At 50.4% G+C, this 27,562-nt stretch overlaps 1 protein-coding gene across 2 annotated transcripts in view; it reads right to left on the reverse strand.

The window, feature by feature from the left end:
• Positions 1-812: 812 nt before the first annotated feature.
• The window catches only part of LOC135814204 (uncharacterized), a 38,379-nt gene continuing 11,629 nt past the window's right edge, over positions 813-27,562 (reverse strand). The window contains exons 8-13 of one of the 2 annotated variants that reach the window (XM_065327292.1): positions 8,772-8,881; positions 4,337-4,831; positions 4,086-4,235; positions 2,650-3,314; positions 2,019-2,415; positions 813-1,595 (exon numbers count right to left, since the gene is read on the reverse strand). In XM_065327292.1, coding sequence (XP_065183364.1) covers positions 1,437-1,595; positions 2,019-2,415; positions 2,650-3,314; positions 4,086-4,235; positions 4,337-4,831; positions 8,772-8,881 — 1,976 coding nt within the window. In that variant the 3' untranslated portion in view covers positions 813-1,436. The remainder of the gene's footprint in view (positions 1,596-2,018; positions 2,416-2,649; positions 3,315-4,085; positions 4,236-4,336; positions 4,832-8,771; positions 8,882-27,562) is intronic. The other variant, XM_065327293.1, reaches the window with a different exon arrangement.

Consider the following 27,562-nt stretch of genomic DNA (forward strand, 5'->3'; position numbering starts at 1 on the left):
CTGTCTAAGCCATGCCTTGGAGGAAGCATACTGGGTTTGCAGTGCACACAGCATTCCTCAGTAATGCCAATCCTAATCAGGGAGTCGGTAAACCCATGTGCTAACGTACGAAGCATTCGCATGCTGAGTGAACCGCAGTATCGGTGACCAGATTCGCTGCATCAGAGCATGGTTACTAGAACTGTGGAGTGTGTGTGTTAACGAGGTTGGTCCTATCGCCTCGGGTGTATTATTGCAGAGTTGTCGGATACCGAGCAATTGCTGCCTACTATGCGTGTGTATTGTTCAGTGGTATAATTATAGTACAGCATGGCTGTGATCATGCAGGGAGTGGGTAGGTATTTTACTACTCCATGGCTGTGATCATGCAGGGAGTGGGTAGGTATTTTACTACTCCATGGCTATGATCATGCAGGGAGTGGGTAGGTATTTTACTACTCCATGGCTGTGATCATGCAGGGAGTAGGTAGGTATTTTACTACTCCATGGCTGTAATACATACCGGTAATGCGGTATTTGTCTACACACGTAGTCCTCCTAACTATGGGTTTGCAACAATGCATATTCCTGTGTGTTTCAGTTTGTTTCTTGATGATCTTGTGTTCTGTTGTGTACTGCAGTGCAGACTAGTATCGGGTAGTACTAGGCATTACCGGGTCAAGTTCTTTGCCATCACCGCCGCCGCCACCGCTGATGATGGTGGTAATGAATCTACTAATGATGATACCATCTGGACAAGGGTCTAGTTGTATGCTGGGCGTTAAACACCGGACAAATCAGCAAGCCACACACAGCACAGCATGCTAGAAGAATAGAACTGTCCACCTTCTCATCGCGGCCAACAGCTAAGGCCTACTAAGCGTACAGGTAAGCTGTGTTGCCGATGTTTCTTTGCGCTGTGTACTACCGTTCTCTTCGAAGCATGGTTCAGTGTGTGACACAGCTTCTGAACATGTCTGCCATTCATGTGATGCAAGCTGGAAATGGAATTGTGCCGGCAACATCTATAATTTATTCAAACAAAAGTAAACTTAGGTGCACAATGGTGGCAAGTATGCGTAACATGCTATCTATGGGTGGCAGTAGAAAAGGGGAGCTCTCTAGGCAATGTGCGTACATGACTGGGAAGTATTGGTCCAATATCTCTGCTATGGATTTCTTGCTAATTTGTCTCTTGGTATATTGCAGGTGTCCTGCTGCTGCTGCTGTTGCTGACTATGCTGTGGGGATTGGTGGAAGATGAAATGCTTCAGTGGGTAAGGACAAGACAAATGAAGTCAACGAGGTCGTCCATTTTATGTAAAATTTGAGGCAGCTCTGGCGGGCGGATTATACTTTCATCTTTATACTGGGGGGGGGGGGGGGAGGGGGGGGGCACAGGTATGTTCAAAGACAGACCTTGTTCTTTGTACAGTCCTGGCTGGGGGGGGGGGGGGTCATACAGCTGCTGTGCGTGGTCGCCACTCTTCATCGTCTTGCTCGACGGCGCGCAGCAGGCTTTCCATCAGCAGTGGTTCCCGCAGCTCTGTTTGGCCACCACTGATCTTGCTTGTAGCGCTTGATGGGTGTCCACTGCTGTGCGGCGTACGGCAATCCTAAAGAAGACAAGCAGCAACTTATGAGCACTGGTTACCAACATTCAATTATACAACCGTGCTCTTCCCATGACCTTTTCGTGTACTGCTTCAAAGTGCTACATCCCAGCCAGCTTGGAGTCATGACAACACTGACTTTGGATCCATATTGGGATCCAGTTTTTGTATGAATCCATATGCGTTTAGGTGGTTTCCCTTCACAGCAGGGTGGTGACACATCCGCCGGTATATTTTGACTTCTGACGTCATCACTTTCAAGACCTGTTGCACACGTACTGGCAAGAGCAACATGATCCTATCGATACTGTTGCAGTGAAATACATGTTTTGTAGGACACGTTTCCACGAACACAACGTTTTGATAAGAAAGAAAGCATTCTCTGGTCTCCAATCCTTCGTGTTACTTGTAAATCTGCAAACTCACCACACTCATGGACTGGTCATTAGGAAGCATTGTTCTCAAGCCGGGTGTGTTGTTCGCATTCCTGCTGATGTGCGTGTTGCTTTTCCCGAATGATGACAGAGGCGACGAAGGTGACGAGGATGACTCGCGCCAGAGCGTGCGGAGGTCCGAGCGAGGCTTCTGGTACAGCGTGTCCCACCAGCTTTTGAAGAAGCGGGAGAAGTGTACAACCATGCACACTGCCGAGACTATGGCAAAGATTGTCAGGACGACGGCCGGCTTTTTGATTTTCAGAGGGCATTGCAGTTCGAGGTAGAGTCTGAAGCCGTACAGGAAGCACTGGGTGATCAGTAGAGCGGATTCAAGTCGATTGTCGAAATCCTTCACCTTCCAGATCATAGTGGTGTGTTTCAGAGGCCTACAAGGAAAGACGCAAACATTACAATGGGTACAATTATGCTCACTCCACTGCCGTCTCTATGCTGAGCTCCTTGGAGATCGAGATCAGACCGAGTGTGTATGAGATGACTAATCAGTGACTTTCCACCGAGGGCTTTTTATTAGAATACTGTGCCATTGTATAGCCAGTTCAAGTGCGATTATTTCAGCACTCTTGGAGCTATACATGGTACTGAGCAGTTGCCGTACTTACCTGATAATACTGTGTAGAGTGAGCAGTGTGCTGCAGGTAGCCAGCATCAGCAGCCACTGCAGTGGGCCACTGGGAAGCAGCATGTCGAGCAGGGCCAGCACCACACGACGCAGGATGTTGACGCACACCCACCACCAGCGCCTGGGCCGGTAGAACTGCACCGCCTCGTCGATGAAGCCAATCAGCGCCGGCCATCGGTCCACCGGCCTCAGTGCTAGCAAGATAAACGGGCAGCCAACGACGATTAGAAAGGCAACGATCGCCATAACTGCCGCTGCCCTGTGACTGTTGCTGAAGTAAGTAATGCTTCCATCGGCATACGGCACTAGCTTCTCTCCGAGTCGGGCATACTTCAAGATCTTAGCCATGGAGTTGACGACCAGGGATATGCTGACGATGAGCAACAGCCAGAAGACGTGGCGAATGGAGTTGCGCCGCTGAAAGCGCTGTATGAGCTGTGAAGCGCGACTGCTGTACTTGGTGAGCAGCAGGATGAGAATGACAGGCAGGAAGAGGGCCATTGCCACAATCATTTCACTGCTGGCAGTGACCATCCTGGTGATGCCTTGCGGGCAGAAGATACGGTCCATGAACAGTATGAAGACTGTCGATAGCTGCACACTACCATCTGCCAGTAGCGTTTGGCCGTGCAGGATGAAGAAGGCCTGGAGTGAAAGTATTCACACGCACACAAACGCATACACGTGTACGTGCACATACACACGCACACGCATGCACATACACAAACACACCCATATGCACGTGCGCGGTGTGTGTGTGTGTGTGTGTGTGTGTGTGTGTGTGTGTGCGTGCGCGTGCACACACACACACACAAACATGTACTCACATATGTGCATGTACACATGCATGCGTGCACACACACACACACACACACACAGCACATTTGCCATACAGGATGTGGCATATGTTTGAAATGGCTTGCCTCCACTTGCCCTTTGAGAGGACTCTTGCTGAGGTACAGCCGGCATCGGATCCTGCTTGGCGGAATACACATGCCTGGGACGAATGTGGCCAAATGCGGGCCGATTGTACACTTTCGGTATGCTTCAGTCTGGATTTCACTTGTTATGGCCGTACGTGTACGTGACGCAATAACCCGCCATACATGTACATATACATCAGATTCGAACACGCACTGAAGTTTGGCCAGGCAGTGCAGAGTGAGGGATCCGACAGCCACACACTTGCAAATGTGCACTGAATTGACGACCATCTCAAGGCAGAATCCCTAAGTTACAACGGAGAGGTCCAGTGTGCAGATGTTACATAATGCATGCACTCTGCCATAAGTCGGTATGTGCGTGTTGGCGGCGGTCTCAGGGAGGTGGGGATGCATGCTCCCCATGCATCTCCCTGCCTTGATTCACCACGGAATGTGTATGTGAACTAGTCCGGCGAATGCTGCGGTCACTTACTTGTGCAAAGTACAACCAGCTGTCCAGAGTGGAAGTCATTCCAAAGTTGATGGCCAGGAGAAACAAAACAATGACCATCGCCGCCATTATCACCAGGAAGATAAAGGCTGCCAAGTGCACTTTGGGTCTTGAAGGGCAGTCTTCGCAGCGCTGAAATAACAAATACAGGGCAAGAACAACACTCCAAGGGTCAGTAGTAGAAAAGTCTGTACTGCTACGGCATGCTGAAACAACGCCAGTCTCTAACTTACATCTCCGAAGAATGTCCACGTCATGGCCGTTCCATTCTTGTACTTGCACATGCTGCAGAGAGGACCACAGCAGTTACAGCTCTCGCTACATGCTGTGCGTTCACCAAATCGGAAAGTCCAGAGCTTTTGGCCTGTGTGGTCTTCACATCGACTTGACGTGCATTCCACGGCAGCAAACTCGGCCAGCTTTTCAGCCTCCCCGAATGGATCTTGATTGTACTTGTGAAAGTCTGCAAATGAGAACTCGGGTAACTTGTGAAAGATGGCCGTGAGTGGCTTGGTCAACCGGTGAACATCACCAGCCCAGCATTTGCTGCTGATGTTCAGCTCTCTGCCTTTGTTGTGGCTCTTGATGCAGCCGTGTAGGTCGGCCGCACCGACACGTGCTTTGCAGTCAAGCTGACTCATCACAGCTCTCTGGAGATCTCCCAGCTGCCTCGATACACCACTCCTCCCTAGTGTCTTTGATGTGAAGTCATTCACAAGCTGAGTCACCTGCAGTGCATAGCCAAGCACGGGACATGTTTGGTTTCGAATGAGTACAACTTCTGCAGTTATAAAAACTAATGCATACCTCACTAGGCCATGTTGATCTAAGATGCAGAGCCATTCTGATCAAGGGGGGGGAGGGGGAGGGGGGGGGGGGAGGGGTGTCATGTCCTGGACAAGGACCATATGTATGTAGTGCGCATGCTCGCACGTGAGCTGGGTCTTTTTCGGATAAGGAGTTTGAGATGACTGAAATCTGTAATGGCCTCGAGTGTGTGTGTGATCGAGCTGGATGAGTCCGAGTAGAACCCACCTGGGGTAGGACACAACAACTGGCGACGAAGATATGGCTCGGATATCATCGCTTCAGCCGTTTACCGGCGGCGACTTTGAAGAGTTTGAGGGAAGACTTGAATTATATTTCTTTGCCAATGATATTGGAACCGTGGCTGCTTCGGCCAATGCTGCAGACAAGTTGGCTGCCAGCAAGAAAAGGAAGGCTGTATTAGTGAGTTTGCTGTCTGCGGAAGTCTACTCGATTTTGAGGAGCCTCTGTCTGCCAGCGAAAGTAGCTGACAAGAAACTGTCGGAGATTTGCGATCTTTTGAGGAAGTATTTTCAACCTGCAATTTCGCAAGTTTCGGCGACGTTCAATTTCCATCAGTTGAAGCAGAAGGAAAATGAGTCGACTGCGGATTTCATCATTCGTCTGAAGAGATTGGCTGTGAGGTGTGAGTTTGCTGATCACCTCGATCGAGCGCTTCGAGACCAGTTTATTGCTGGCTTGAGCAGCTCATCCACTCGAAATTTCTTATTGACGAAAGAAGATACTTCGGCACAGTCGTTCAATGACATCGTCAAACTAGCTTTGACGCAGGAATCGGCTGCGCGCGCGGCCGTACAGCTGACTTCTCAGCAGGAAGTGCACAAGGTGAATCACCGGCCAGTGGAATCGCGTTCGCAGGCGCAGTCTGGTGTTTCTCGTCAATCTCATCAATCTCGAGAGCAGAGATTATGCTACCGCTGTGGGTCTACTCAACACTTGGCGGATAAGTGCAAACACAAGGCCACTGAGTGTCGTCACTGCCACAGGAAGGGGCATTTGGAGCGTGTTTGTCGGCAGAAATCCACGTCAGGCGCGTCGGTGCACAATGTTGTGACTGATGACGCAGGTGAGCATGAATCTCTTGATCTTGAGTGCATGCCAATGTTCCACATTTCGGATCAGGGCGAATTGAAGAGCAAATCTGTGCCCTCCTACAAATTGGAAATTGCTGTTAATGATGTTCCTGTTGTAATGGAAATCGACACGGGCAGTGGCATTTCAATCATTTCTGTCCATGATTTTGAGTCACTTGGGGTGTCTCGTACAAATTTAACCAAACCGAGTGTACGCATGACCGGTTTTTCTGGGGCAGAAATCAAATGTATTGGTGAAGGGAAGTTCAATGTCAGCATTGATGGTGTGGAGAAACCAACACTACTCCGTGTGGTGGATAATGGTGGTCCGTCATTGTTGGGCAGGGATATGTTGTCCCAATTTACTCTACCGTGGAAACAGATTCTCAATGTCAATCATGTTCAAATGGATGGTAGGAGGAGAGCTCTCATTGAGGAATTTGAGGAGCTATTCGATATGACTCAGGTTGGCAAGCTGAGGTCGGCTCAAATCACCCTGAGAGTGGATGATTCTGATCCAATTTTCCACAAGGCGCGTCCCGTACCGTTCTCTATCACGGAGAAGTACGAGGAGGCTTTGGAGAAATTGGAAGCAGAGGGAGTTATTCGCAAAGTTGAGCACTCCAAATGGGCATCGCCTACTGTGCCAGTACTGAAATCGGATGGTAGTATCCGAATTTGTGCTGATTACTCTCGTTCAATCAATGCCAAGTCTGATTTGGAGCACTACCCGCTACCTACTATTGAGGAAATGTTAGCGAAATTGTCGGGGGGGAGATAAATTCACCAAATTGGATCTCTCCCAAGCCTATCACCAGCTGGAGCTTGATCCAGCTTCTCGGCCGTACACGACAATCTCTACTCACAAGGGGTTGTATGAATACGTGAGATTGCCGTTTGGCATTCACTCGGCAGTGGCAATTTTCCAACGCACAATGGAATCCATATTGGCAGATCTGCCTGGGTGCATCGTCTATGTGGATGACATCCTGATTACTGGGAAGGATGAGGATGAACACCACAACAACCTGATCAGGGTACTACGTCGCCTACAGGAGGTCGGGATGAAGCTTAATCCCAGTAAGTTTCATTTCATGATGGATGAGATTTCCTACCTGGGTCACACGATTTCTAGTGCTGGTGTGGCTCCCACAGCGGATAAGATCGAGGCAATGCGGGACGCTAAGGCTCCTTCGAATGTTAACGAGTTTCAATCATTCATTGGAACGGCGAATTTCTTGCGACGGTTCATACCTCATTTCGCATGGAGGTTTACGAGAACAATCTGGAGCACATGCCGGAATTTCAGTGCGGCCAAGCTGTCCTGGCTTTGAATTTCGGCAAAGGAGGAGATAAGTGGGCCCCAGCCGTGGTCACGGCTGTTCTCAGTCCGATGACGTATCAGATACAAGTCGGTGATGCAATGTGGAAACGCCATCGCAACCAGCTCCGTCCTCGGCAAATCCCTCAGTTCGATGCAGGGCTGTCTGAGCAGAGTGGAGCAAGTTTAACAGCTCAGGTTCCGACACAGCCGTCACTCAGCAACAACGACGCCAGTGTCACGGCAGCGGAGCTAGGCGCGCCGGTCTCAGCAACAACCTGTACTAGTGAGTCTGCGTCGGTTAGCACTTCACGTGCCAGCTGCAGCAAGACGTCGTCACCGCAAGCTGAACGACGGTCAACCCGCGCTACTGTTCGACCAGTTCGTTTCAAGGATTGACGTTCAGAACACACAGTTCATATAGACCTATTCTAGTCTGTGGAGTTTTAATGATATATTTTGGACTCTGCTGGATATTGTATATAATTATATATTTATGGTGTATATATGGTGTATAGTGTATCATGAAATATTATGTCTCGGCAGTTGTGAGTTTTGAGATTGCATGTTGATATGTTTACTATTGCATAGTTCTAGATGCTTCGCCTCAACTAGTGAGGGGGAAATTGTCATGTCCTGGACAAGGACCATATGTATGTAGTGCGCATGCTCGCACGTGAGCTGGGTCTTTTTCGGATAAGGAGTTTGAGATGACTGAAATCTGTAATGGCCTTGAGTGTGTGTGTGATCGAGCTGGATGAGTCCGAGTAGAACCCACCTGGGGTAGGACACAACAGGGGGGGGGGGGGGGAGGGGGTGATTTGGATATTCCAGCAGTGCTTATTAATAGCGTCGGGGGACATGATGCAGACAAGTACATGGGCACATGAATATTTTTGTTGAGATGAAATGCATTCCGAGCGGCAAAACAGCCCTGGCCACAATTTCCACAGGTACACGTGCACAATATATTTCGTCAAAGCTTTGGCAACATCACACCAGAACAAGGTAGGTGTTTATAAGCTTGGGTTGGTTAACATCACACAGGAACAAGGTAGGTGTTTATAAGCTTGGATTGGTTAACATCACACAGGAACAAGGTAGGTGTTTATAAGCTTGGGTTGGTTAACATCACATGGGAACAAGGTAGGTGTTTATAAGCTTGGGTTGGTTAACATCACACAGGAACAAGGTAGGTGTTTATAAGCTTGGGTTGGTTAACATCACACAGGAACAAGGTAGGTGTTTATAAGCTTGGGTTGGTTAACATCACACAGGAACAAGGTAGGTGTTTATAAGCTTGGGTTGGTTAACATCACACAGGAACAAGGTAGGTGTTTATAAGCTTGGATTGGTTAAAACATCACACAGGAATAAGGTAGGTGTTTATAAGCTTGGGTTGGTTAACATCACATGGGAACCAGTGTGACTGATTCTGCATCTCACCTTTGAGTGTGTCATGTTAGCAATGCGAAATCCCATGTGGCATGCGCGTAGGTGGAATGGCACCGTCAGTCTCAGTGAAGCTTCGCTACTCTGCTCAACGTTCAGATCACCTGTTTTGTAAGTATGTGTGTGTGGGCAAACACCAGCATAGACAACAGTGCATGTGTGCTTTTAGTTACATTTCAGTATGCAGTACATGCACATGTTGTTTTGTGTATGTGTGTGTGTGTGTGTGTGTGTGTGTGTGTGTGTGTGTGTGTGTGTGTGTGTGTGTGTGTGTGTGTGTACAGCGAAGACCAAGTTCATGGCCGTTGGTGCAAATTTATCATGTGCTGACCGCCTTCCGCTCTTTGTTGGTCCGGAGGAGATCGAAAGTGTCAAATCCTTTGTGTATCTTGGCTCTGTGATAACTGCTGACACCCGCTCATCTGCAGATGTGGCCAGAAGACTCGGTAAGGCAGCGGCAGCTTTCGACCTTATGCGCCGTGTCTTTCTTGACCGAAACCTTTCCATCGCCACCAAGCGCCATCTTTACGATGTTTGCGTTCTGTCCACATTGCTCTATGCCTGTGAGTGCTGGACTCCGCTGAAGAGAGACATGGTTGCCATCAACAACTTCCACCACCGCTCCCTCAGGTTCATTCTGGGTGTATCCCGGCTCGATCAACAGCTGCAGCATGTCAACAACCAGGAGCTGCGAAGACGCTGGGGTGATATGGCACTGCCATCTGATACCGTCAGACACCGCCGTCTGCAGTGGCTTGGGCATGTCGCCAGAATGCCAGATAACCGGCTTCCGAAGCTGATACTGTTTAGCTTCTTCTCAGATCCACGCCCAGCCTGTGGGCCACGACTGCGATGGAAAGACCTCGTCGCACGTGATCTTCGTTTCGGTGGCATAGTGAATTGGCTCACTTTGGCTCAGGATCGCCCAGCATGGCGCGAGGCAATTGCAAAGACTCCGGATGATCTCGTGGAGTGTAACAACAACAAAGTCACCTGCAAGGTTTGCAACCGATCATTCACTGCTCGTGGGATTCACCGTCACAAGTGCTCAGCTGTACGGTCCTTACCTGTTGCCCAGCAGCCTGGGGCCCGTCACTGTGGAGTTTGTGACCGCTGGTTTCAAAGCGCTGGCGGTTTTGCAGTTCATCGTTGTGTGGAGCGTCAGACATCGGACGAAATACCAGCTGTTTCAACGAGATGCAGCCTGAATTTGGACTGCTGCCAGCACCATTGCTCGATCTGTGATCGCTGCATGAAGAGTCAGGCTGGTTTTAACCGCCATAATTGTACTCGAGGCAAACGACTGCGAAAGGACCAGAGGACTAATCTGCCCATTCAATGCAGCCTATGTAACGAACGATTCTCCCGCCCGCAGGACCTCACCCGCCACCGAAGACAGAAACACTAGCTATGTGTAGAACGGTCCCCTTTCACCTCAATTATTCTCCTTGTTTCTTTTTTCTCGCTGTTGTCTCCCGCTTCTGGGAGCGACGTGGCCATTTTGTGGCAGTTGTACATAGTAGTACATAGTAGTAGTGTGTGTGTGTGTGTGTGTGTGTGTGTGTGTGTGTGTGTGTGTGTGTGTAGGCCCGGGAGATAGTCTGCGAGGTGTGCCGGCGTGCATTTGCTCGGCAGCAAGATATCGCCCGCCACAAGTGCATCATGGAACGGCGTAAACCAGTCCAGCAGCAAGCCAACAGCCGCCAGTGCTCCCAGTGTCACCGATGGTTTCGGAGTGCGGGTGGCATTGCAGCCCATCGCTGTGCCCAGTCCAGTTCTGCCCCGAATGTTGCCAATGCCACAAGTTCTTCACCTGTACGCCTATGTATTCGGAAACCGTGCTGTACCACTCACTGTCCCATTTGTGAACGTTGCTGCAAGTCGATCCGGGGCTTTGCTATCCACAACTGCAACCGATCCACCAGGCGCCCAACTGCTGATGAAAGGGACAAGTTCCAATTGCAATGTCAGAATTGCCAGAGGCGTTTCAAAAGGCGAAACGACTTATCCCGTCACCAACACTCATGTCTCCGTCTCGTCTCCGTCTCGCTCAACGAGAAACACGTGACCTACATGGCAGTGTATACCAGGACCAGGTGTGTGTATGCATGTATGTATGTCACATTGTGTGTGTATGTATGTATGTGTATGTATGTGTGTAGGTGTTGTGTGTGTGTATTGGAAAGGCTTCCTGTCTGAAGCCTTTCCATACTGGTACTCGATGTTCCAGTTTTGTGACACGAGAATGGCACGAGAATTAGTGTACCGCTGAGTGTACCGCTATACACGTGGTCGACACGTAGTCGACACGTTGTTGATACTTTTTTGACACGTGACCCCGTCAACGGTCTGCTTTGTGCCAATGCCACTCGGTAAACGCCGATGTCGCGTACGACAAAGACGACTATCCCGTACGCGAAATAGTTGAGAATTGCATGACGTGGACCTGACGGCAAGGACAACTGCGAGGAGGCCCCTTTCGGTACCCCTGACGGGAAGGAGAACTGCAGAAGTCGACGAAGTCGAACGAGGAGGTCCCTTTTCCGTACCCCATACTGCAAAGTGCCATTGATGGATACCTCACGTACGCGAAATAGTTGAGAACTGCTGACGTGGACCTTTTGTACTCGATGTTCCAGTTTTGTGACACGAGAATGGCACGAGAATTAGTGTACCGCTGAGTGTACCGCTATACACGTGGTCGACACGTAGTCGACACGTTGTTGATACTTTTTTGATACGTGACCCCGTCAACGGTCTGCTTTGTGCCAATGCCACTCGGTAAACGCCGATGTCGCGTACGACAAAGACGACTATCCCGTACGCGAAATAGTTGAGAATTGCATGACGTGGACCTGACGGCAAGGACAACTGCGAGGAGGCCCCTTTCGGTACCCCTGACGGGAAGGAGAACTGCAGAAGTCGACGAAGTCGAACGAGGAGGTCCCTTTTCCGTACCCCATACTGCAAAGTGCCATTGATGGATACCTCACGTACGCGAAATAGTTGAGAACTGCTGACGTGGACCTTTTGCACCTGGAACGGCCCCGTAAACGCTGTCGTGTCGGCGGAGTGAATGTGCAGGGTACTAGGGTGAAAAGAATTGCTGCAAAGACGTCCCCTCTACTAGGCTCTAGGCCTTTGCCTTTGGAGACATCGTCGGCGAACTGAATGCGCAGGGCGAAAAGAATTGCTGCAAAGACGTCCGCTCTAGGCCTTTGGAGACATCGTGGGAACTCCTTCCGGTACTATACAAACTGCTGACGTGGCCGTGGACATGTACATGGAGAGTCATGGTGGGACTTCATGTACATGGATACATGGTGGGAATTCCTTCCGGCACCCCCGTACCGCAAAGCCAACGGTGGGGAAGGAGAAGTGCAGACGTGCAGGAAGACGAACGAGGAGGAACCAGGACGAGCGAGCAATGGCAGGACTAGCTGGACCGTAAGTAATAGCTGAATTGTGCATGACAACTTGACATCCATGCGGCACTCGCCACTTGCCACTGCATATTTCTTGTCCACTAACAATGTCTCTCTTCTGCCCCCTGTGTGTCCACGGCCCTGTTGCTGAATTGGCCCGATGAATCGAATGTCTTCCGCAGCTGGAACGGCCCCGTGAACGCTGTCGCTGTAATGTTCCTGAGTGAACATCAAGTTAGTTCCCGCACTCCATAGATCAACTTCACTCCACAAGTCCCAGACAACAACTAAAGTTTATTTACATAGAACAACGAAAGATAAAGATGCACAACCAGGATCCATATATGTACACAGTACGGGAATGCATATGGGTAACCGATCCCGGAACGGATCGGGTACAACAACGGGACCACAACATCTCCCTTTTTATGTTCGAAGAGAGAGAGGTTACAGAGGTAACAGCTCGAAGAATATTTAGTCATATACATACAGAGGAGATAGGGTAGAGACACACAAATACTACATGCAGTTCACGATCATCAGCGTCAGCGACTGGAGTGATCATAGCATGAGCAATGACTAATGCGTTTACAGGTCGAGTCTGTTCAGCGGCCGGGATGGACGTGCTGATCGGCGCAAGGTAGGCTGGAACTCGACATCAGCGGATGGAGGTTCTGCAGGTGTAGTGACATTCAACTGCGGTGTTGGTGTTGGTTGCACATCAGGTAGCAACTTGACGTGGCGACGGTTGCGGCGGTACTCGGACAGGTTGTCGGTCGTGACAATATAGGATCTGTCGGAGACGCGGTCTGCAATCACGGCTTCGGAAGCGAGATCTTGCACCCAGACTCGGTCGCCTTGGGTCAATGGTGGCAGAGATTGTGCTCGGTGTGACGAGTCGTACGTCTCACTCTGTCGGTCTTTCTGCCTCACCTCGAACTTCCTTAGCTTGGAAATATCAGGCCAACTTGGAGCGAGGGATTCCGCTGTACATGGGAGGTGTGTGCGTAGACGACGACCAAACAGGAGCTCGGCTGGCGAGTAGCCATTTGCGAGGGGTGTTGACCTGTAACTGAGTAGGGCATCGTTGAGGCTGTTGTTGGTCTTCAGGAGACGCTTGAATGTTCGAACCGCTCGCTCAGCTTCACCGTTGCTCTGTGGGTAGTGCGGGCTACTGGTGCGGTGGGTGAGCTGCATTTGGGCTGTGAATGCGGCGAATTCAGCACTTGCGAACTGTGGACCGTTGTCCGACACAAGAGCTTGAGGGATGCCATGGATGGCGAACAGCTCGTGGAGTTCCTTGATGACGGCTCCAGAGGTAGTCTTCCGTAGCGGGATGGCGTGAATGTACCTGGAGAAGTAGTCGACAGCAATGAGGTACTCCTGACCGTCATGTTGGCAGAGGTCGACTCCTATTCTCTCCCATGGCAAAGAGGGAAACACAGTTGGAGACAGAGGCTCTGGCGGCTGAAAACGATGCTTGGTGCAGGTCAGGCAGTTCTGCACGCATTCTGAAATGGCACGTGTGATACCTGGCCACCAGACGGAGGATTTCGCACGGGCCAGGCACTTGGTTATGCCTTGGTGGCCGTCATGCAAAGTGGCAAGTGTAGCTTTGCGCTCGGATGCCGGGACTACGATCCGAAATCCGTGGTACAGCAGACCGTCGTGAACTGAGAGCGAGCCACGTTCGTTGCGGTAGGCTTCCAGGTCTGCGTTGACCTTGGTCGGCCAGCCATGGAGGGTATGCTGGATTACTTGTTGCAGGACTGGATCGTCAGCAGTGGCTGTAACGAGAGCGTGCTGCTTGGTAGGACTGCATAGAGACGACAGGACAGCGGCGATGGTGGCTTCCGAGTCACTGTGTAGGTCGGATTCGGTTGCTGGCGTGTCAGGAAGAGGAGCTCTGGACAGCGTGTCGGCGAGAACCATGTTCTTGCCAGGCACGTACTCCGCCTGTACATCGTAGCGCATGAGTCTGATCAGTAGACGTTGGCAGCGTAGAGGTACTCGGTCGAGGTCACGCGTGTTCATTAGTGGGACCAGCGGCTTGTGGTCCGTCTGAATGGTAAATCGGGGCGCTCCGTAGAGGTATTGATGGAAGTGTTCACATCCCCAGACCGAGGCGAGGAGCTCTTTCTCGATCTGGGCATACCGTTTCTCTGCTGCTGTCATGGTGCGTGAGGCGTACGCGACCGGCTTCCACTCATTGTCGTGGAACTGTAGCAGTGCAGCACCCAATCCATAGCTGCTCGCATCAGCCGTGACGATGGTCGGTGCAGACGGGTCATAGTACGCGAGACACGGGGCTGAGGCAGCTAGGCATTTGAGCTCTGTGAAAGCTAGCTCATGTGCTTTGGTCCATTGCCACGTCGCGTCGCACCGGAGTAGCTCGCGCAGTGGGGCGGCTACGGTCGACAATGACGGCAGAAACTTGGAGAGGTACGTGAAGAGTCCGAGTGCACGACGGAGCTCTTCCACATCAGCTGGTGCTGCGAGGCGCTCAATGGCATCCAGCTTAGCTGGGTCAGGGTGGACACCCTTGTCGCTGATCCGATGGCCCAGGTACTTTAGGGACGTGCATCTGAACTTAGACTTGTTCGGATTCAGTGTCAGACCGGCATCGCGGAGTCGGTTCTCGACGGCGAGCAGAGCAGCATCATGCTCAGCCATCGATGAAGCATAGACGATGATGTCGTCTATGAACACTGCTACGTTGGGAATATCGCTGAGTAGACCTTGTAGCCGGCGCTGGAATATCTCAGGCGCGCTCGTTATGCCGAAGGGAAGGCGCTCGAACTTGAAGCGGCCATAGGGAGTGATAAACGTCGTCAGCAACGACGCTTCCTCGGAGAGTGGGATCTGCCAGAAGCCAGACGTGGTGTCCAGCGTAGAGAATATGGTAGAACCGTTGAGTTGTGCGAGCGTGTCGTCCACGGTCGGTAACGGGTAGTGCTCTCTCTTGACGCTGGCATTCAGGCGCTTGAGGTCTACGCATACACGCACGTTGCCGTTCGGCTTGAGGACCGACACGAGGGGTGAACACCAGTCAGTCGGCTGCTCGACTTTTGTGATGACACCTGCTTTTTCCATACGCTCCAGCTCGGTGCGAACCTTGAGGCGAATGTGTATTGGAATGCGTCGAGCATTTACACAGTTGTATGGTTTGCAGTCTGGCTTCAACTCAATCTCGACTGGCTTGCCTAGCATGCATCCGATGTTCGGCTGGGCATCTGAAGAGCCAACATGAAGACGTTGTACTAGGCCCATCTGTTCAGATGTCTGCCTGCTCAACAAGTTGACACCACCGGTGGCAATGACCAGGATAGTGAGTGGGTACTGTACATCACGGAACACAGCACAAGTGTGGAACTCACCCTGTATCGTGAGCTGGTTCCCATCAGGCCCAATCATACGTGTCTGGCACGGACTGAGTACTGGCGGTGCAGATAAACCGTTGTAGCTGGCCTGCGTCATAATGTTGAGATCAGCTCCAGTGTCGATTTTGAAATCGAGGTGTGAGCCGCACAGATCCAGTCGTACTATCCACGGCTCGTCAGCGGTGTGGGTAGAAGCAGCTCCAAGGAAATTTTCGCCGACGGGGTCCGACTGCAAGTCAAACTCAGCTACATGCACATAATCGTTGTGTGCTGCACTGGCGGAGGCAGACCGGCAGACGCTGGCGAAGTGTCCAGACTTACGACACTTGTTACAAGACTTGTCCTTGGCAGGGCATTCGTCACGGTTCGATTTGTGGTCTTTGGAGGAGCCACACCACGAGCACTTCTTACTGTTGCTCGAGTCTCGTTGGGACTTGACCTGTGGTCGCTTTCCCGTCGATCCGTAACTTGCGTAAGCAGGGGACTTGCCGTGTTTCCGTTGCGGTGAGGTAGCTGCAGCAGCTTGGCTCACCCGGGGCGTTTGCTGGGCGACCTCGGCGTTTACGGACTCCGTTTTGCGTGCCAAGCTCACGGCAGTCTCGAGTGTCAGCTGAGCGTGATCCTCGAGCTGTAGCTTCTTCGAAACTTCTCGGTTCGTCATATGGGCCACCAACCTGTCGCGGATACGTTCATCTGACTTGTCAAACGCGCAATATTTGGCTGCGGCACGGAGACGACGCACATACTCTTCCACGGATTCACCTGGGTTCTGGACACACCTTTCAAACAATGTCCGTTGGTGGATTACGTTTACACCCGGGCGAAAATACTTGTCAAAGGCCTCCAGTACCTTGTCGAGTTTCTTCTTATCATCCGCGGACAGAGATAGAGACTCAAAGATAGGATCGGCTTCGGCTCCCATGGAGTAAACTAAAGTGTCTACTTGGCGTTGCCCGTCCGCCTCGTCCAATTTGGACAAAGAACTAAAGCGTTCAAAACGGGTCTTCCAGAGTGGCCATGCTTCTGGGGTGGAGAAATCGAACGGGGCAGGTACAGGAAATTTGGCAGACGACATGACTAACTGCTACTTCTGACACCATGTAATGTTCCTGAGTGAACATCAATGTTGTGTTCACTACTAACACCTCAAAAGTTTCAGGATCGCACAGACGCCACAAGACAAAAGGTCACGTAATTCTTTACGGACTATAATGAATGAACAGTAGAATACATTGAGAAGAAGAGACTGGAAAAATACGAACTACATCGGAAAGAGAACTCTAGAACACTAAAGAAAAACAAACCACAGCATCAAGGAAAAGAACAACGCATGAGGGGTAAAGCGCTGGCCAGCCACAACGTGTGTCCAACTTTGGCATGAGCGTACAGAAGAGCGTACAGCGCTCGGAAAGCGGAAGCTAAATTTGGCGGCAAAGCGACAGCAATAGTACGGCGCGCGGCACATAAGCAGTACGAGGCGAGGCACGTATACGCGTGTGCGGCAAACATTACACACCATGTACCATATATGCATGAACAGCGCGGGGCGCATACTAACTCATTCAACATCAGTGCGCGGCGCAGGCATCTAGCTAGCTGGCGCAAGCATGATCATAATTGCATGCCATCACGCAATCAGCGCACATAAATCGCGCATCAAATAAATAAGTAATCAAACACAAATCAACACATCAACTAAATAAATCAACGAGCTAGCACGAACACAATTCAAAAATGCAACGAAGAAATAATTACTATTCTAGTCGGTTATTCGCATGGGACCAAGCGCAATGTCCAAGCTGATGAACTGTGATTGCACAAGGTAAGCCCAAGCTCCTGAGCTAACCGTTCTGGTGAGCAGTCTTCTTCGTGCTGCAAACACACACTACACAATGTGTCGTATCTCGTAACAAGTACTGTACCAAATCACAACGAACACTAACAATACGCAATAGTAAACAATAATCAAAAACACTACGCAAAAAAGCAAAGCAAGCAGCACCTAGCCAGGGAGACAAGCAGGAGTCACGGTCGCAACGAGATCTCGACGACACCCCAGAAGACCTTTCTCCGACACGATACACAACATTCTCCCCACCAAAGGGCTTCAACCACACTGATCACAAATCAAGACGAGGTGGTGGTCGAACGGTACGACGAGATCGACGCGTAACTTGCGGTTCAACGGTCGTCGAAGGTATTTCAACATCATCGACGACGTTGACTGGATCAGCGCTCGCGGGTGTCTGCGGCTGCGGCTCAGCGTCCACAGCAGGCGGCTCAACATGCTCCTTCGCTACTTCCAACGGAACCAAGCGTTGAATGGGCCGTAGCATGGACGATTGGCCAACTTGGACTTTGGCCACCCTGCACTTGCCATCTCTTCCAGGATACAGCTCTGCGACCCTACCCAAGCGCCATGATTGCCGCTTCCGGTTGTCGTCGGCAATAAACACAACGTCGTTCACGACAATCGGAGTTGACTTCGACCGATGATACTCACTGAGACGAATGAGATACTCAGACGACCAACGCTGGTTGAGGTGCTCGTAGACGGTGTGGACATACTTGACTCGAGCGGACAACTGCCGTGGATCGAGTGGTCTGTCAGACGAGGCAATACCGGTTGCAAAGATGTCTCCCAACATCATGGCTGGAGTCAGCGGCGACTCGTCAGCTACATCCGTAGAAACCGGAGTGAGGGGTCGAGAGTTGACGACTCTCTCGATCTCCGTCAAGACAGTGAACAGCTCGTCTCGACTCAATGACGCTTGACCGAGAACCTTCTTCAAGGGAGCTTTCACACATGCCACCAGACGCTCATAGAACCCTCCATGCCACGGGGCAGATGGCGGATTGAAGAACCACGGGATTGCCACCTTGTCTGCGGCGGACTTGAACGTCGTAGCATTATCTGAACGTATACGCAGCGGCTTCCCACGACGGGCGATGAAACGACGCAATGCTAGCAGGAACACCTCTGTCGACAGGCTATCCACGAGCTCTAGGTGCACTGCGCGAGTAGTACCGCACACGAAGAGTGCGACCCACACTTTCTGAACATTTGATGAACTGCGCACGTACAACGGACCTGCATAATCAATACCTGTGAGACCGAATGGCTGGTGGTGCTTCACCCTGTCTGAGGGCAACGGCGGCATCTCCTCAGCAGCAGTCTGTGCGCGAAATCTGCGGCAAACAATGCACTTCTCCGACACGCTACGAAGAAACCGACGAGCTCCGAGAATCCAGAACTGCTGTTGTAGAAACGCAAGCACGCTCTCTACACCCTGGTGCATTCGCTGAAGGTGAGCATCACGCAGAAACAACTCACTTAGATGACATCTGCCCAGGATGATCGGATGCTGAACCTCGTAGGACAGATCGCTCTCCTGCAGACGACCACGAACTCTGAGCAAACCAGCTTCATCCAGAAACGGAGACAACTTGAACAGCTTCGAACCCTTCTTCAGTGGCTCCTTGCTCCGCAACTGGGACAACTCCTTGGGGAAGCATTGCTCTTGGATGGCGCGAAACATCACAGACTCAGCAGATGGAATCAATTCTGCACGCGAAACACCCTTGTGTCGCCATGACAGCATACTTGCGACCAAACCGCGAGCTCGTTGCCACTTGGAGAACTTCTCCCACGGCCAAACAACTGGAGTGTCAACCTCCACAGCCGACACGCGTGCTTCGGTGACGGACTCATTGGTGCTCTGAAACGAGATGACTGGTGGCCACTGAGACTCATCGCTCAACCATGACGGACCATGCAGCCACATCTCCTTCTGCAAGTCACACACTGGGACACCACGCGAGACAAGATCTGCAGGGTTGCTAACTCCTGGACAGTGACGCCATTCTACTTGCAGCTTCTGCGAAACTTCTTGCACTGCAGCAACTCGATTAGCTACATACGTCTTCCAGTGATACGACGGCTTTGAGATCCAGTGCCATGTGGTTAGGCTGTCTGTCCACCCCACAATCCTTTCAATTGGCACTCTCAATTCATTGACGACAAAGGACAACATCTTCACGCCAAGACACACAGCCGACAATTCCAGACGCGCAAGAGTGGGACGTACAACAGGTGCAACCTTCGCCTTCGCACACAACAAAGAAGACGTCAAACCGGACACAACATAGAAACAACAGCCATAGCCCTTCTCGGATGCATCTGAGAATACATGCAACGTGACTGGAGCATATGGAGTACACCCGATCCATCTGGGGATTTTAACGGAAGAAAGCGCTGCGAGCTCTCCCCACCATGAAGCACATCGGACAGCCAAATCAATAGGGAATGGGTCATCCCAACCACCGCCGAGCTTCCAACTCTCTTGCAACATCATCTTGCCTGGCACAACTGCGGGTGACGCCCAACCTAGCGGATCGAACACAGCGGCAACACAACGCAACAACGCACGACGCGACCAACCAGACACTTCCTTGGGACACTCAACATCACCGAGCGCAGCCACCGAAATACAATCTGACTCGGTGTTCCACACAATACCCAGTGCCTTGGAACCAGCCTCGGGGTCTGAGGTCATCGTGTTCCCTCGCCACTTCCGCAACTCCATGCCTGCTCCCTGCAAAACATTAACGCTATACTCCTGCAGCTTTTCAGCATCCGCACAGCATGGCAAGCTAGAAACGCAATCATCAACATAAAAACTACGCAGCAGCAGCTCTATGATATCACGCTCAGCAGCAGAAGCAGACTCGAATGCACTATCGAGATGAAAGCGCAGCACAGCACTAAGTATGAAAGGAGAACAATTCACTCCAAAAGGCAGCTTCTTTAAACGCCAGATACACATTTCTTCGCTACCTATCTCAGGCCAAACAAAACGCAGATATGGCCTATCTTCTTCACGCATTCCGATCATAAAAAAAGCCTTGCGAATATCGGCTTGTACAGCACATTCATACTCACGGAACCTGAGGAGGATACCAGTGAGATCCGGTAGGAGTGATGGCCCGGGATCGACCATGTCGTTTAGGGATGGTGCTCCGGTGCAGGCGGCGGATGCATTGAAGACGACCCGTGTCTTCGTCGTTGAGGCGTCGCTACGGAATACGGCATGATGCGGCATGTAATAGCCGGCTTCCTCCGGATGCGGTTCCTTTTCAATGGCATCCAGCTTCAAGTACTCAGTGATGAGGACGTCATCATACGCTGGACGTTGACCTCGTCTCTGTAGCTGCTTCAGCAGTGATTGTGCCGCTGCCATCGCCTGGTTGAGGTTGGCTGGCGGACGCTTCTCAGATCGCCATAGCAATCCCACTTGGTAATGAGGGCCTTGCCGCTCTATCGGGAAGTCCGGTAACGTCTCAGCTATTTCCGGCACCTCTTCCATCTTCCACAGTCGGTCAAGTTCAATACAACTCACACTGACGGTCGCTGACTTGGTTTCACTATTAGCCGGTCCTGACAGCACCCAGCCTATTTCAGTGTGCCAGGCCGTCTCTCCATTGATTTGCTCCTTGCGGAGAAGGAACTCATTGCAGTAGTCAGCTCCAATCAGCATGTGCACTTCGCTTGATCCGGCCTTTGTCGAGTCATCAGACAGCTGCAATCCCTGTGACTGCCAACGTGCAATTGTGCTGTCTGCTAGCGGATCGAATCGGAGACCTAGCGACTTCTTTTGCCAGGCATTGACGGAAATGGACTTCGTTGCACCCTTGATGGTGACACGGTACCTGTCCATCTTTTCAAACTTCGGCTCCACGTCAAACGCCTTCAGCCTGACAGTTTGCGATCCAAGGTGTGCCGGTTGCAGCGAGTTCACCAGTGGCGCGGTGATGAACGATGCCTGCGCACCTGGGTCGATGAATATGCGTACACTGGCCTTTCGGCTAGGTCCTTGTACCTCAGCCACGCCGGTCATCAAGTGCACGCTGTTTGCACTACATTCATACGTACCGACTTTCGATTCGGCTATCGGTTCGGATGTTACCTGTTTGTCCTCTCTGTGCAGTAGACTGTGGTGTCGCTTGTTGCAGTGCTTGCAACGACCCTTGTTCTGACAATTCATCACTCGATGTCCTGGTCTCAGGCAGTTGAAACACAGTCCCTCTGCCTTGACGTACGCGTTTCGGTGCTCAGACGCCATAGCTGACAATTTCTTGTTAGCCTCATCAACGCTGACCGTCAAACACTCTGCCGACGCAAACGGTATACGTTTGTCGCTGGTGCTAGACTTGGCAGGCTTCAGCTTGCTACGTCCGTGGGCTGTTTGGTAAGCCATACCATCCTCCGCAAACGCCTTCAAGTCCTTCGTGTAACATCTCTTCTCGATCAAGAAGGCCTTAGTTTCTGCCGACACAGCTTCTAGCAGGACTTGACGTACGACACATCCGAACAATTCAGTGTCGTCCAGCTCACCGATTTGTCCGCGGCTAGAGGTACGGCTAGGCCTGGCGAGTTTTGCCCACTTCTCCGTCTCGCGCGTCACTCGTACCACAAACTGGTAGAAACTCTCATCACTTTTCTGCTGTATGGCCATCAGGGCTTGCCGCGCTTTGTCGGCGGTCTTCCCATGCGCCATCAGCAGCTCGCGCTTCGCTTCGGCAAAGGTGTTGCAGCCATAGCATGCACCTTCCAACTTGCTGCCAGCAACAGCCACGCGCAAGCGGATCAGGTACTCGTCGTCGCTGAACTCATTTTGCTTTGCCACATCCTCGAACAGTTCGAGATAGGTCTCAACAGTCTGCTTACCGTCGAACTTCGGCATCTTGATGGCAGCCCTCTTGCTCGCTAAACTGCCATTCGTCGTATTCAACAAAGTGCTCTCATCACTCTGAGTCTCTCGTGTGTGCTGGACTTGCAACTCCAAATCTGCAATCCTCGCAAGCAGCTGCTCGTCATCTTTCCTTTCCAATCTACTTCCTGCTCGTTCTTCGCGCTCTCTGTCTGCACGCACTTTCTCCTCGTGCTTCTCGATACGCTCCTCTACGTAAGTACGCAATGCCTCTCCAGTGTAGCCATAAGCTTGACCATTTGCGATCAGCTTCGCTTCTACCTCATCCATGTTCACGCGTCTCGATCCTGGCGTGGTCGCCAAAATGTTGTGTTCACTACTAACACCTCAAAAGTTTCAGGATCGCACAGACGCCACAAGACAAAAGGTCACGTAATTCTTTACGGACTATAATGAATGAACAGTAGAATACATTGAGAAGAAGAGACTGGAAAAATACGAACTACATCGGAAAGAGAACTCTAGAACACTAAAGAAAAACAAACCACAGCATCAAGGAAAAGAACAACGCATGAGGGGTAAAGCGCTGGCCAGCCACAACGTGTGTCCAACTTTGGCATGAGCGTACAGAAGAGCGTACAGCGCTCGGAAAGCGGAAGCTAAATTTGGCGGCAAAGCGACAGCAATAGTACGGCGCGCGGCACATAAGCAGTACGAGGCGAGGCACGTATACGCGTGTGCGGCAAACATTACACACCATGTACCATATATGCATGAACAGCGCGGGGCGCATACTAACTCATTCAACATCAGTGCGCGGCGCAGGCATCTAGCTAGCTGGCGCAAGCATGATCATAATTGCATGCCATCACGCAATCAGCGCACATAAATCGCGCATCAAATAAATAAGTAATCAAACACAAATCAACACATCAACTAAATAAATCAACGAGCTAGCACGAACACAATTCAAAAATGCAACGAAGAAATAATTACTATTCTAGTCGGTTATTCGCATGGGACCAAGCGCAATGTCCAAGCTGATGAACTGTGATTGCACAAGGTAAGCCCAAGCTCCTGAGCTAACCGTTCTGGTGAGCAGTCTTCTTCGTGCTGCAAACACACACTACACAATGTGTCGTATCTCGTAACAAGTACTGTACCAAATCACAACGAACACTAACAATACGCAATAGTAAACAATAATCAAAAACACTACGCAAAAAAGCAAAGCAAGCAGCACCTAGCCAGGGAGACAAGCAGGAGTCACGGTCGCAACGAGATCTCGACGACACCCCAGAAGACCTTTCTCCGACACGATACACAACAATCAAGTTAGTTCCCGCACTCCATAGATCAACTTCACTCCACAAGTCCCAGACAACAACTAAAGTTTATTTACATAGAACAACGAAAGATAAAGATGCACAACCAGGATCCATATATGTACACAGTACGGGAATGCATATGGGTAACCGATCCCGGAACGGATCGGGTACAACAACGGGACCACAACAGTCGCGTCGGCGACTGAATGCGCAGGAGGGAAAATATTGCTGCGAAGACGTCTCCTCTAGACGACGGTAAGGCACCCCATTGATATGTTGCCAGTGTGTGCCAGGGTATCGCGCGATGGTGAATGGGGAATGATGAAGGGTACGGTGGGACTGTAGACCTGTATTACGTTACCTTCTACTAACACGTTATCAGGTGGAGAGTGTCTTGTAGTCACTCTCTCTATTCCTGTACTTCATTACGTTTAAGGTGTACGTATAACTTCTCAAAAAAATTTAATGGTCTACAGTCGTGTCGGAAGGGTACGGTGGGACTGTAGACATGTTACCTTCTAACACGTTATCAGGTGGAGAGTGTCTTGTACTCACGTTATCACTATATCAGGTCGAGAGCGTATTGTAGTCACTCTCTCTATTTCTGTACTTCTTTACGTTTCAGGTGTACGTATAACTTTTCCAAAAAAATTAATGGTTCACGTCTTCAGATAGAGAGCGTATTGCACCGTCTAGTCTCTGTAGTGCATTGAGATTTTGTTGATCGAACATGAAATGGATACACAGACAAAGCCAGGCCAAGTACATGGCGAGATGTAGACATGTTACCTTCTAACACGTTATCAGGTGGAGAGTGTCTTGTACTCACGTTATCACTATATCAGGTCGAGAGCGTATTGTAGTCACTCTCTCTATTCCTGTACTTCATTACGTTTCAGGTGTACGTATAACTTTTCCAAAAAATTTAATGGTTCACGTCTTCAGATAGAGAGCGTATTGCACCGTCTAGTCTCTGTAGTGCATTGAGATTTTGTTGATCGAACATGAAATGGATACACAGACAAAGCCAGGCCAAGTACATGGCGAGATGTCGCCAGAAGAACGTCTTCAGGTAGAGAGCGTATTGCACCCACTGTCTAGTCGATTTTGTGGATCGCACATAAAATGGATACACAGACAAAGCAGGCCAAGTACATGAGAGAGTGGACGATGTGCAGATCGACACGGCCTGCGGGTACTTCATTAAAGTTACCCGTGACATAACTAGGATAAAAGTTAATCACTGCAAAAACATTGCCAAGTATGTGAGCACTTTGGACTTGACAGAAGAGTGCACGGGCGACGTTGACAAAACATACGGCGGTGACTGTCACTATCATGACAGCAGGGCACATCGCACGCAGCATCGCAGATCGTGTCGAATTGCGTATCATAATATTGCAAAATTGCTCCTGTGCATGCAAGTGGATTTCATTGCACTTCTCAGTTTGGGAAATGCTCGATTATGACAATTCTGCGTGTGAGTGCACTAGCCCTGAACAGACATGTAGGTGAACCGTTTGTGGTGTCTCATAGCCTACCTCAAGACCTTCTGCTTTCTTTCTTCATCACTTGTATCTTGCAGGTATATCATCCCGTGACGACCACATTGAAGTCTGAATTTGAAGTGTGAAGATGCTTCAGCAACCACATCGTACTTTTCCATTGCTTTCATTGTGCTTCTACTGTGCATGTGTGTAACTTGTGGGGTAAACATGTGATGACATTGTATGCTGGCGACACGGTCAGATGTTCATGCGTCTAACGTACACCTGCATGTTATGCATTGAAAAGGGTTTGCCACTTGCGATCCTGGGACGAGTATCAGGTCCGCTTTGTCCTGTGTGGGCTGTATCAGATTGCTGTTCACTTCTCTATCTGTTGGATATGTGACTTTCTGCAAGTTTCTGGTGTATGATGGCCACGTCCTTGCTTGTCACTTTGTATGATATTACATTCTGTATTCGCTGCTTCCATGGCATGGTCTGCAAACTACAATCCTTGGGCAAATGTCATGTTTGCTATGTTGTGCTTTGGCCGTCAGCTTGTCTACACGCTGTAGTTGAATTATTTTTGTTTCACAACTGACTTCCTCAAGTACGGTGGCCACTGCTTTGCATGGCATTATACATGAAGAATTTCCTGTTTGTGTCGTGTGCATGTGCGTATGTGTGCGTGGCCACGTGTGTGTGCCGTGTGCATACACATGTTTGTGTAGTTGGGGTGGGGAGGGAACGGAAAAAGAGCTGAAATTATCCATATAAAAATCGCTCTGTGAGCGGTTCTGAAAAACCTTTACTGGTACTGCCCCGTCGTAAAAGTAAGAAATTAGAACTGGCCCATTGTCCCCCCAAATGCGAACTGATCCACCTAAATCGCGAATGACGGGACCCGAACGCACCAGTAGCACGAGGTTCCTACCTGTGGATGCAGATGGGGACGTTGGTCCGGACCATAGGCCATGTACTGTACTAGCGGAAGGCTTCCCTATCAAAATAATAAATTCTACTGCTACTACTGGTGTTACCCTATGATAATTGCCGTGATCCTGTGCCCTCCCGACCTCGTGCTACTGGTGCGTTCGGGTCCCGTCATTCGCGATTTAGGTGGATCAGTTCGCATTTGGGGGGACAATGGGCCAGTTCTAATTTCTTACTTTTACGACGGGGCAGTACCAGTAAAGGTTTTTCAGAACCGCTCACAGAGCGATTTTTATATGGATAATTTATGTACAGTCAAACCTCTTTAGGACGAACATCAAGGGACCGATGATATTTGTTCGTAATAACGGGAGTTCTTCTTATCCATATGTTTTACCCAGTGAATACACAGGGTTTAATCCAATGCAGTTACGAATATTAGTTCTTCTTAGGCAAACATTTGTCTTATCAGTGTTCTTCCTAACCAGGTTTCACTGTATGTATGTATATGTATGTATGTATGTATGTGTGTGTGTGTGTATGTATGTATGTGTGTATGTATGTATGTGTGTATGTGTGTGTGTGTGTGTGTGTATGTATGTATGTATGTATGTGTGTGTGTGTGTGTGAGTGTGTGTATGTGTGTGTGTGTGTGTGTGTATGTGTGTGTGTGTGTGTGTGTGTGTGTGTGTGTGTGTGTGTGTGTGTGTGTGTGTGTATGTATGTATGTATGTATGTATGTATGTATGTATGTATGTGTGAAAAGATGCAATCCGTGTTGACCTCAAGATGGCTAATGTCAAGGTGAGAGACTTGTGTGATGCAACCAACTGCCGGAGTACCTGGAGGTCAGCATGCCGTGAAGCTGTTGCTTGCGCGCACCGCACCAGGACTGAGCACAAGATCAAGCCGGTCCTGTGTGACACCTGCGGCCGGAGTTTCTCTCAGCCCCGCTACATGGCGCGTCACAAGTGCACAGTGGAGCGAGCAAAGCCGGTGAGAGAGAAGTCTGGGTCTGTTGAATGTAATGCGTGCGGCCGCTGGCTCCTTTCTCATGGGGGCTTGGCGATCCATCGGTGTGGCAATGATCCAGCTCATTCCCTCAGCCAGCCTCGACGGCAGCAACAACAACGGAAACCGCCAGCAGTTCGAGACGGGCCAGGTTTGACGTGCCTTGTATGCCAGCGAACCTTCACGTCCATCAGTGGAAGGACTCAACACAAGTGCAAACTGACTGAGATCCAAACTACAGCGGTACCACCCCTGGAGTGCTCCGCCTGTCACCGGACCTTCCGCTCGACTAGCGGCCGGACACGCCACCGATGCAGCAGGGTGACTAGTACCATTTGACCTGTCCCTTCGGGGACTGCGTAGCCAGACTTGGCAGCAGGATCAAGATCAAGATCAAGATGTATGCATGTATGTATGTATGTATGTATGTATGTATGTATGTATGTATGTATGTATGTATGTATGTATGTATGTATGTATGTATGTATGTGCATGTACATGTAGTTGTTGT

This window comes from Sycon ciliatum, chromosome 4 (genome assembly GCF_964019385.1).
Source record: "Sycon ciliatum chromosome 4, ocSycCili1.1, whole genome shotgun sequence".
Taxonomy (NCBI): domain Eukaryota; kingdom Metazoa; phylum Porifera; class Calcarea; order Leucosolenida; family Sycettidae; genus Sycon; species Sycon ciliatum.